Genomic DNA, 11,871 nt, shown 5'->3' with positions numbered 1-11,871 from the left:
GCAACAAGATATTAAGTTTTTCTCCATTTTTAAACCATTGCCAATTATTTAGTTCAGATTATAAAAGTATTAAATAGGAAGTGAATAAAATGTATTGGTAGATTTCAATTATTAATTATTGTCTTATAAAAACTTTTTAATAAAAGAGCGGTTAATACACAACATATTACAAGGTTCAGGAGACTCTGTTAATTTTTATTAGTATAAATAAAAAAAAGTTTAGGGTCCATTAGACTCCAACTCAGTTGTGTCAGCAAAGTTCACATCACCAGCTAGTGGTTAATATTATTTTTTTTATTATGTTCCTTTAAAATTGTTTTGTTTTAATAAAGCTTTATTTGAAAAGTTATTTTAGTGTTGTTTTATTTATTCGGAAATTATCAAATTTAAGAAAAAAGAAATGAGGTGATTTTAAACTTTTGACCTTAAGTATAATATAGCTTATGTGTTCGATAAAAAATACTTTATCCTATGGTATACTCCTTTTGTATTCTTATTTATATTTAAGTTTATTGATGAAATAAAGCCAATTCATAGTTTATCCATCTTGGAGTTCTAAATTTAAATTTTATTTATTTTTAGTTTAATACAATCAACGGGTAATAACTTTTATTTGTTTATAAATTTAGAAACAGTTTTCAGAAACATAATGATGTTATTATTGACTAAAATATTGTAAATTTTTACAACAGAGATTACGATTTATGTAAGTACATGTTCTTTTCTTTTAATTTTTTAATTATAATAATGATGTAAATTACACTTTTTATTTATCAATTTTTCTTTTTACTTATCCCATTCCTGATAAAAAATAAGTGGTCTCTTTAAAAGTAAATTTTTTTGAACTTTTTACATCACTATAATTGTAATAAATTGGAAATATTTATCAATATTTTACTGTAAAAATAAAACTCCATGCAGTCACAATTAGAAGCATGTAACCAAGCTCCTATAATAACAATAAACAAGACATATTCTAAAACATATTTGTATAATTTGTCATAAAATCTTACAAGAACATTCCCTCTCCTTCTAGGTCAACAACATATGCCAAATTTAAAATTAAATAAATCACAAATACATTTTAATACATCTTTTATAACATTTATTACACCATTATTTACAATCAGTGCTTTACATGATAAATGTGCACATAAAGTTTCTCATAAACACAGTCCTATATATCACTATTATTATAAACTAACATAGAAAACACTTAGGTCTATTTAAACAGTCCCTTTTTATGTACATTAAATTAATACATGCAATAGTCCATATTTAAATTTTTTTTTGCTCTTATCAAACATGAGCTCAAATCAAAGAGTGGTTGCACTCTTTCAGGTAAAAAACTCTTTCATAAAAAGTTATGAGAGGGTAAACATCTTATGTAGGAAGGACTTAAGATTTCTTCCTCTGGTGCCCGAATATCTAAGTGTACATGGGCAAAACCTTAGTTATATTAAAAGAAGAATCAAAGTGTCTGTTAAAAATGTAGTTATGTTTAAAGCAGCTTTATAGTTAGCTGTTTTAAGTCCTCTTTTAAAACAGAAGTACACTTCTGCAGTTAAAAAAGGAATTCAGTAGTTGCAGATCTCCAAAACTGGTCTTTAGAGGTAGGAGATGTATTCCTTTAATTTTGGAAAAACAGATGTATCCGTCTTCTGGTTCTAAAAATCAGCTTAGTACGCAACTGTTAAGAAGTTTTATGGTTTCTCTTCTTTGATACAGACAGTACAGGTTACAGCAAATGGTATTAAGAACCAATTTCATATCTTCAAGTTTTGAGAACCGATTATTTTCTATCTGATGAGGTTTTTAGCAGTAATCTGTCTAATGCAATGTATGTTTTACAGGAAAAAATGTTTTTTAAGTTGAAGAAAATAAAAAGAACATGCTTTATTAATGTTGGATACAGATAATTAAGGAGATCCATCCTCGTTTCAAAGCAGAAATAGTTTTTGTCAGAAAAATAAATTATCTATGGATTTTATAGTCAACAATTGAAAAGCAATAATGATGCTACAAAAACACCGAGTCATGATTTGAAATAACTTGTAAATCTTGGAAGATTTTATAAATACAATTTGTGGCTTACCACCTGGTTATACAAAAAAATTAGAACTAACCAAATGGTGTCCACAATATAGGTGAGATGAATCACGTTAATAAATATACATATTTGCTTTTTGTTAAACAAATAAATTATTTCATTCACAGACCAAAACAGTTTTATTTTTAGTTCAATCAAGGTATGAGTACAGACGTACTACAAAGTTTAGTGGATAGTGTAATTTATAGTTAATTATTATTTATTAAGTGACCGATATGTAAAATTTATATTTAAATACCATTAAAATTTTCACCCAGAAATTAAAAATTTAATGTATTTGGTAATTTTGGCAAGTTTAACTGATTTTCCTGCAACTGTAAATCATACATAATATATATAAATATATATCATTATGTAGAATATACCTCAAGCAGAAATTATGTCATATTACTCAAGTATATCTGTAGATCTGAAACATCTGTACAAAATTAAAAAAAGTGTTACTTTGTAGTTTTTTTAAGTTGACTGGTCTTCAAGTTATTCTTATTATGTTGGTCTTGTAAAAATATTTATTTTTGCGACCGGGCGAGACTCCAACGACGCTTGGAGGTGGACGCCCGGCGCTGCGACTGCTATTGTTTCATTTTAGCTTCTTCAGCTGCCTCATTCATCGCCCCTTTCATGGTGTAGTTGATGTGGGCAAACAGGAGGATCCATGCTTCTGAAACTTCTTCATTCCACTCTTCTCCAAGTGACGGCTGGATTGCCTGAATGAACTGAGGTCCAACAAGCTAAAAGAAAACATAAATTTTAATTTTATAATATATCAGATAATTTAAAAATAAGTATAATGATTCAGTATAAAATATACAATGTCTCAAATAAAGGAATAAAGGAAATCTGATGAAACTTTGAGTTAGGATTGAGGATATTAAAAAAACATAATAGGACAATGGTACAGGTAAGGTCAAACAGATAAAGCCATCATTCTTAGGTCATTAATAGAAAAAAGAGATTATAAAATGGATCTATATATTTTTCTGTTTATGTTATTTTTATCTAAAAAGGTTTCTAGTCATTTAAATAATCCAATATATTGAAAAGGAGAAAAATGAAAAACAAAAAATTTTTCTTTTTAATTTTAAACATTAGGGTGTGATTATAGCGGAGAGCTTATTATCAGATATAAAAAAATAGACTTATTCTGACAATCATATTTTTATTTAATAGTATTTCTAAAAAAAAAAAAATATCTGTATTCTTGATATAGTAAGAAGTAAATCCTTGAAACTGTTTTCCTCATAAATGGAAGGACATAATGAATGCCACAAAATTCTGAATACTTTAACTTTAATTCCAGACATTTTAGTTTTTTAAATCAAAATACTTTGCAAAACTAAATTAAAAGTTTATAACTTTCAAAAATGGCTCATATTTCGTTTTTGTCTGCATTATTAGACGAATTACAGTTTATTAACTAGAGATGGGAAGTTGGTTTCATTTTACAGAACCAATTCTGAAATATTCAGTCCTTGTGAAGAATTTGTTCTTTTAAACAATTTTTTAATTGATTTATTAATACAGAATTTTTCTAAAAAAAAAAAAAAAAAATACAACCTAAATTCCCAACCTCTATGGTTTTTCAGGACAAAACTTCAGTTCTAATAATAAACTTATTACACAAATCGGTTTTAAAAATATATTCTATTAAATTTCAATCATTTGAACTATATAAAAATATGACAGATATTCAACAACTGGTTTTAATCCTAATTTAGGTTCTTCGTCAATTGTATAAAAGTAAAATATAAACCTTTAAATGATTTAAGTTAACTTCCCCGATAAAAAAAAAATCACCACTTTGCTTGCTTTGATGATTATTGAATTTTGACTTGTTTCCTAATAGGTCATGACCATTTATTTACAAGTTGTTCTAATTTTCTGTACTAAATATTGTAATAAAGTAATCAAAATAATTTATATTTTATAAATTGATTTAAATAAAATATAAGACAAATTAGTAGTAGTGATTCTTAAAAAAAAAACTAAAAATTTCCTGCTTCCATTTCTTTGAATCACCTGAAAAGAGAATCAACCAACTATTTTAAATATTACAAAGAAAAAGATGAAATAAGCTAACTGTAAAATTTGACTAACAGTAATGTCAATTTCTGAGACAATGGTTCCATACATTCACTAAAAAGTAATAATCACGACACTCATTAATCGTTATATTTTATTTTCCCTAATATTTAGAGGCACAAGTAAAAATGTTTCTACACGTTTCCTAAACTATGGCAACTATAGGCATCTGCAAGCGTGTAGATGTGTTATTAGTCATTACAAGTTGGCGCCTAAGCGTTGAGTGTCGGTTTTGGGCTCAAATCAAAGGGGTCTAGTGCTGCATCCACACAATTGTGCTCACTCAGTATTGTTTTAAAACTGCCAACTGAAAAATATTAGTGCTCTCGGAGTTTAAATTAATTAAAGAATTTCACCAACCTTCGGATTCAATGATTAACTCTAGTTTAAGATTGTATATTTTAAAATTATATTGATTCAATGTAAGTACATTGTTTCAAATATTGTCAATTGACCTTTAGAATTTTATTTTTTATTTAAGAGAACACAAATATAAGTTTAATAAGACATTATATGTTTAAAGTAAGTAAATTTCCTAATATCTGATAAAAATTCTGGAAGGAAAGGTTTATCGGTTATGTAGTATTATTTCTATGAATTTTTATCATCTATAACCTACTTTGCTTATATTTATGTTAAAAACTAAGTTTTTAATTTTAATTTTTAAACATAAAAGTTAAAAACTAAGCGAAAAGAAATAAAAAGATGCTTCTAATGTTATGATTTAATTTTACTTACGTCAACATATTTCGCCTTCGCTTTGTAACTGTGGTGCTTTTTTCCCAATTCTCTAAGAAGCTGTTCCAGTTTTTCAGGCTCGTTGAGTCGGGAAATACATTTCTGTACAAACGCCATTACCCTAGAATAAATAATGGATTATCAGTATCAAAGTTTAAATATAAATAAAAAACCATCTCTCTCTCTCTCTCTCTCTCTCTCTCTATATATATATATATATATATATATATATATATAGACACACACAGGGAGTACAGAAAGGGTATGTGCTATTTAAAAATTAATTTTTTTTTTCCGATCCCTCTTAAACAGAAAACACATTAAATTAATGGTTGCATTACCTATGGTTACATAAATTAAATTGAGTATTACCTTTTTCTCCCGGTTAATGTATCTTTGTTGAAATTATTATTTTTTTTAAAAATTATATTATACCAATTTAATTTACTGATTAAACATGTTTTGATAATTTAAAATAAAACAATGTAAAAATACAATAATGCTGAATTATGTTATCATTTAGGTAAAAAATTAGATACCGTGTCTTTAATTTTGGAGGCACAAATATATAGTGTCCAGAAAGTTTATTTGCTAGTTATAAGCTCAACGGAAAATAATTTATTTATTAACATTATACGCATTATGAAAAATCATTCACCAAAATAATATCGTGTAAATAAAAAAAAAAAAACGAATTATAACTATTTTTCTTTCGAATTACTTAGAGATGCACTGAACAGGGTGGGCATTATGACACAATTTGATTCGTGGAATATTATTTTGTGATAGAAACCTTTAATATATTGTTTTTATTTTTTAAATATATTTAATACAATTTCTGTGATACTGACAGAAAATCATTTACACGATATTATTTTGGTGAATGATTTTTCATAATGCGTATAATGTTAATAAATAAATTATTTTCCGTTGAGCTAATAACTAACAAATAAACTTTCTGGACACTCTATATATTTGTGCCTCCGAAATTAATGACACGGTATCTACTTTTTTAACCTAAATGAAAACATAATGTATTTTTACATTGTTTTATTTTAAATTATCAAAATATGTTTAATTAGTAAATTAAATTGGTATAATTTAAAAAAAAAATAATATCAACGAAGATACATTTTTTTTATTTACGCCAAAGTGGAAAGGAAAGGTTATACAAAATATTTCTTATAAATTTAAACCTGTAAAATTATTAACATGTTGTTTAAATATTTTTTAAATCCTATTGATAAATTTATGTTTTGTATCTCTAATTAAATCATTAGCTCTTATTTTTCCCTTAATGGAGTAGGAATTGCCTTAAATAAAACCTATACTTAGAGAGAAGCAGTCAACAAAACCTTAATTTTAGTGGCCATCTCTAATGACGTCCTCTCTTTTTTTTTTCAAGTAGTTAATCTAGAAGCTGAATTCAACATCTTCCAAACCCCAGGTTCTTCTGACTTATTTCCAACCTATAATATTGTAATTTATACACATATAAACATATAATGTTTAATGAAATGAATCAAACCGATGTTTCTAAACCGATAGCCCAAGAGCTCAAGAGAAGAAAAAAGTTAGTCATTTTACCCAAAATTTAGTTACTTTAACGAAAAATGTTACTAGTCAAAAACCATGGGTCTGCCAAGTATTATAAAAAATAGCGATTGGTAAAACATTAAAAAAAAAATTATTCAGAGCTCCATATCTTTAAACCTACTAACAACATAAAAAACGTAATACATCATTTAAAGAAAAGTAAATAAAAAAGATGTATTCCATAACAAATGTATTGAGAAATCAGTGATAGGGAATTTTAATTTGGAAAATCTATATCTCAGGAACCATGTATACAGATGTCTATTAGCACTCAAACTAAAGCTAGTTTAATGTGCTATAAAGTAGTTTAAGATGTTTATCTTCGTATGAGTAGTTGTTTTCATAGTGTTTATCAGAATAAGTTCACAAGATGTTGATTTATAGTTGTTTGGAAAAAACGTTTGTTTTATGAAAACGTATATCTCAGCATTAGACGTATAAATATCTGAAACGACCCATATAAAAGCTAGTTTAATGTACTATAATGTAGTTTATGACGTTTTTCATTATGGTTGTAAAAATGCTCATGATATTTGCAATAATATATCTCAGGAACCATTAGGTGTACAAATGTCTGCCAGCAGTCAAATAAAAGATTTTTTAAAGTACTATAAAGTAGTTTATATTCGTTGGGGATATAAGTTTTTATGATCTTTGCATATAAAACTTTGTCCGAACAACTAGAAATCAATTTATTTTAGCAAATATTCTGAAAACTTCTACTTTTACGAAGATAAATGTCATAAGCTACTTCATAGTACACTAAACTACCTTTAATTTGAGTGCTGGCCTCTGCACGTCTAATGATAGTCTGAGATATAGTTTTTCATAAATCAAACTTATTATCAGAACAACTATAAAACAATTTATTTGAGCAAAACTAAGGAAATTCTACTCCTACGAAGATGAACTTCAAAAACAACTTTAAGACATCAAAATATATAAAAAATTAATATTCGTGCAATTGACATCTGTACGTCTAATGATCCCTGAGATATAGTTTTCCCAAAATAAATTTACTAACTATCGATATTTCGTTATGAAAGTTTTTCCGAACAAATAAAAATCAAAATTGTGAGAATTTATTTCGCCAAATATGAAAATTACTACTCCTACGAAGATGAACTTCAAAAACAACTTTAAGACATCAAAATATATAAAAAATTAATATTCGTGCAATTGACATCTGTACGTCTAATGATCCCTGAGATATAGTTTTCCCAAAATAAATTTACTAACTATCGATATTTCGTTATGAAAGTTTTTCCGAACAAATAAAAATCAAAATTGTGAGAATTTATTTCGCCAAATATGAAAATTACTACTCCTACGAAGATGAACTTCAAAAACAACTTTAAGACATCAAAATATATAAAAAATTAATATTCGTGCAATTGACATCTGTAGGTCTACCTGAGATATAGTCTTCCCAAAATAAATTCATCAACTATCGATATTTCGTTATGAAATGTTTCTTTAAAAAAAAAAAAACTATCTCGGGAACTATCGAGTGTAAACAGTTCTGTCACGGCTCATATTTTAGTAAATTTACTCTATTTACAATGATATTTTATTTATTTCTAGTTTTCGTGGTAGTTTTATAGAGCTCCGAATAAAAACTTTTTTTAACAGTTTTTATTGCCCAAAACTATTTCGATTAGTAACTAAGCCTTGTTTTCATTAAAGTAATAAAAAATTGGTCTGAAATAACTGACTTTTTTTCCACCGAGCTCTTGTACAAAAGGATTGTAAACCGTTTACAATAAAAATCTTGAAATTAAAAAGTTGAAAATTAGAATACATGAATAAAATTGTATTTTTATGGAAAAAATAATTGTATTCAACGCATTTCATTCCCAGAAAAACGGCTAAAATTTTAACTTTTTTTTATTTTATTGAAATAATAAATATATTTTCCTTCGAATTTTAGTTGAATTATTTATACTTATTTAGTAGAATAAAAACATTTTTTTTTTAATTTTCTGAGAAGGCAATAAACAGGAGAAATGGTGGATATGTTTTATTGATGCGCTGTCGATTCAGCTATGTCCTGACATGTATTAGGACTTTTAGAAGGCTGTTAAACGCCTCATATTTCTCTGCCTTCCTCGGAATCTACGGGCATTCGTCACCGCTTTTCATTCACTTGCGGACTTAGACGTGTCCTGTATCCTTTCAATTCCGCTTGAGGTAACTTGTTTTAGAATGATTAATTAGCTTGGGGCTTAGCTTGATCCTTTCAAGCATCTTCCCTTCACCATTAAGGGCTAAGTACGTCTGCTGTAGGAGAAGGATAATATACTAATAAAATGGCCATAAAAACATAAAATTAGCAATAAAACAAAATAAAAAATATAATGGAGTAAATATTTCGAGTTTGGCTTGCTACATACGCTTCAGCATGACACCTTTATATGAAATAAATGAAGCAATCTATTATAAAAAAGATTTGAGGGAGTCGTATGTTTGGCATTCAGTTAAGATGTGTTTTACGATAGGCCGCGTTCCGTCTGGCATACAGGTGAAGAATCGCGGCCCATAAGGTAATCGTGGGTCAGGCCTGTATGATCTATTCGAAGGCGTATCAAAATCATCTCCTCTCTGGCCACATTTGGTGCCATTCAAATTTAATTATTTGCATGATAATCTTTATAAAGTATGTAGCTTTACCAATTGTGTGTGTTAAATAGACTTTCTTGATAATGTGTCGTTTATAAGAATAAACATGTTTATATGATTTTTTTTTTATCCGATCTCTCTAAAACAGAAAATATTACATGAATTAATAAGTTGCATTACGTAAATGAAACATAAATCGAATTAGATAAAACCTTTTTCTGCCGTTGGTACTTGAAGATGTCCAGTGAAATACTTATGTGAAGTTTTGATGTGTTCATTCTGTGAGTTTATATGATATTGCATACACTTCGATTCTATTAGACAGAACTTGTATTAGTACAAGAGCCGGGAAGAAAAAAAGGCAGTTATCTCACCCCAATTTTTGATAACTTCAATGAAAACTATGTATAATTACTTGTCAAAACTGATGAGTCTGCCAAGTATAGGTAGGGAGAAAAAAATGACGGCTTTTTCAAAACCTTTAAAAAACATTAATTTTTCATTCGAAGCTCTATATCTTAAAAACTACCAACAACACTAGAAAATGGATTTATAGTTGTTCGGACAATAAGTTTGATTTATGAAAAACTTCATTTCAGAAACCATTGGACGTACAGATGTCTGCAAGCGCTCAAATTAGAGCAAGTTAAATTTACTACAAAATAGTTAATTATGTTTATCTTTGTAGGAGCAGTAGTTTTTATGATATTTGATAAAATAAACTCACAAAATGTTAATTTTTAGTTGTTCGTATAAAATGTAGGATTTTTGAAACAATATATCTCTAGATCCATGAGAGGCACATATGTCTGCCAACACTCAAAATAAAGGAAATTTAACTTACTATAAAGCAGTTTATGACACTTATCTTCGTAGGGGTAGTAGTTTGTATGATATTCACACATGAATATAAATTTGGCAAATGAAAATTTGTCCGAACATCCGTAAATCAATTTACTTTAGCGAATTTCTTGTAAATTATTATTCCTACGAAGATAAACATCATAAACTACTTTATAGCTCTTTAAACTAGCTTTAATTTGAGTGCTAATAGACATCTGAACGTCAAATGGTTTTTGAGATATAGATTTTTCAAAATAAATTCACTAACTACTAATCTTTCAGTACGTCCCATACAACATTTTTATGAAATGTTGCTTTTTAAAAAGCTATATTTCGAAAACTATTGAACGTAAATAGCTCTATTTGGGCTTACAGTTTAGCAAATTTACTCTACTTTAAATTATTCTCTTAGATTTTCTATCGTTGCTAGAATTTTTTAAGATATAGAGCTCCGAATAAAAAATTAATTATTATTAATATTTTTAAAAAGCCATCATTTTCATTCCCCCTACATATAGTTGGCAGACTCATCAATTTTGACTATTAATTATACATAACTTTCATAAAAGTAATCAAAAATTGGGGTGAGATAACTGCCTTTTTTCCCCTCTTGGGGTCTTGTGACTCCTCCTTATAATATTTCTCTATCTTAAAGTCTTCACTTCCCGTTTTAAGCTAATATTTCAAAAGTGATATAGGGCCATCGCTCTCAGGGGCTTTAGCGGGGCGGGTCCGGCGGGGAAGGATTGCCTTTTTTTTAGTGTTATGATCTCCCCTTGTGATATGTCGTTCATCGACCAACCTACTCGCTATAATTGTCGGTTTGAAAAGTCAGATAAGTAAGGCTACCATGGAGGGCGGGAGTGGAGGGTTTTATGCCGTTTTTCAATTTCAAGCGCTTTTTAAATATTGCTCTATCTTGTACCTAATACAAAACTGTACTTGAATTAGGGGCTATTTAAAAAAAAACCCTAACACGAGAGTCCTCTAGTTCTCGCTCGAGCAAACAGCATTCTAATAAATTTTAGTTACGTAATCCAATATTTACTTGAGCTTCGTTGAAATTTCAGACAAAAGTTTGGTAGCAAAAAGAGGGAATAATTTTCACCAAACTGCTATCTCTTAAAGTGGGTCTTTCCCGAATTCCCTCGGGTACGAGTATAACTGCTAAGGAAAGCGTGGTAGTAAAACAGAGCTCTACTACCTTCTTGTAATTTGATCAGGAGACATTAAATTCTCCCATAGTCCCACGAAGTTTCCACTTTAGCGAAAATACATTCTTACATTTAATTTCGTTTCCTTAGTTTTACCGAAGAAATGTGAACATAAAAAATATATATAACAAAAAAAAAAAAGATGCACACAATTATAATTCTAGTTACACCAATCTTGTAAACACATAAGGTAAAATTAATAGCACTAAAAATACATACATAAAGTAGAAATGTATTACTTTTACATTTCTATTTTCACTTACCGACTCTTGCAAAATTTTGCTGTTACAGAAACTGTTTCAATAAAAATAATTGGCATAATTAATATTTAATAATAAAGTACTTATTTATAGAATCAATTTTTTTAATTTTCTTATCGTTTTTCAAAAAAAGGCTCCAAATGAATTCGATTTAATTCGAAATATCAATGTAAATTCAAATTTATTGTGAAATATTCTAACCGTGCTTAGATTTCGAAAAAAAAAACTTCCTTCAAAGCGCCTTTAATTTTGTTTATTGGAAGTAATGAACCATCACTAATTGTCAGTAGAAATATAAAATATATCAATATGAACTATGAGCGAATTTGGCTAATAACTACAAGAGAAAAGAGGAAGAATATAGGCAGAACTACTTGATAATCAGTAATAGATATTTTGCTTAATCGCA

At 27.9% G+C, this 11,871-nt stretch overlaps 1 protein-coding gene across 3 annotated transcripts in view; it reads right to left on the bottom strand.

The window, feature by feature from the left end:
* Nucleotides 1–703: 703 nt before the first annotated feature.
* LOC106687509 (cytoglobin-2) overlaps nt 704–11,871 on the bottom strand; it is a 389,676-nt gene continuing 378,508 nt past the window's right edge. For all 3 annotated transcript variants that reach the window (XM_067052441.1, XM_014431436.2, XM_067052440.1), the window contains exons 4-5: nt 4,931–5,051; nt 704–2,841 (exon numbers count right to left, since the gene is read on the bottom strand). In XM_067052441.1, the coding sequence (XP_066908542.1) occupies nt 2,683–2,841; nt 4,931–5,051 (280 nt within the window). In that variant the 3' untranslated portion in view covers nt 704–2,682. The remainder of the gene's footprint in view (nt 2,842–4,930; nt 5,052–11,871) is intronic.

The sequence above is a fragment of the Halyomorpha halys genome, unplaced genomic scaffold, assembly GCF_000696795.3.
Source record: "Halyomorpha halys isolate HHAL.00 unplaced genomic scaffold, Hhal_1.1 Scaffold972.1, whole genome shotgun sequence".
In the NCBI taxonomy this organism is placed as follows: domain Eukaryota; kingdom Metazoa; phylum Arthropoda; class Insecta; order Hemiptera; family Pentatomidae; genus Halyomorpha; species Halyomorpha halys.
The sequence above is the reverse complement of the archived record's forward strand: the minus strand, read 5'-3'. Positions and strand labels throughout refer to the sequence as shown.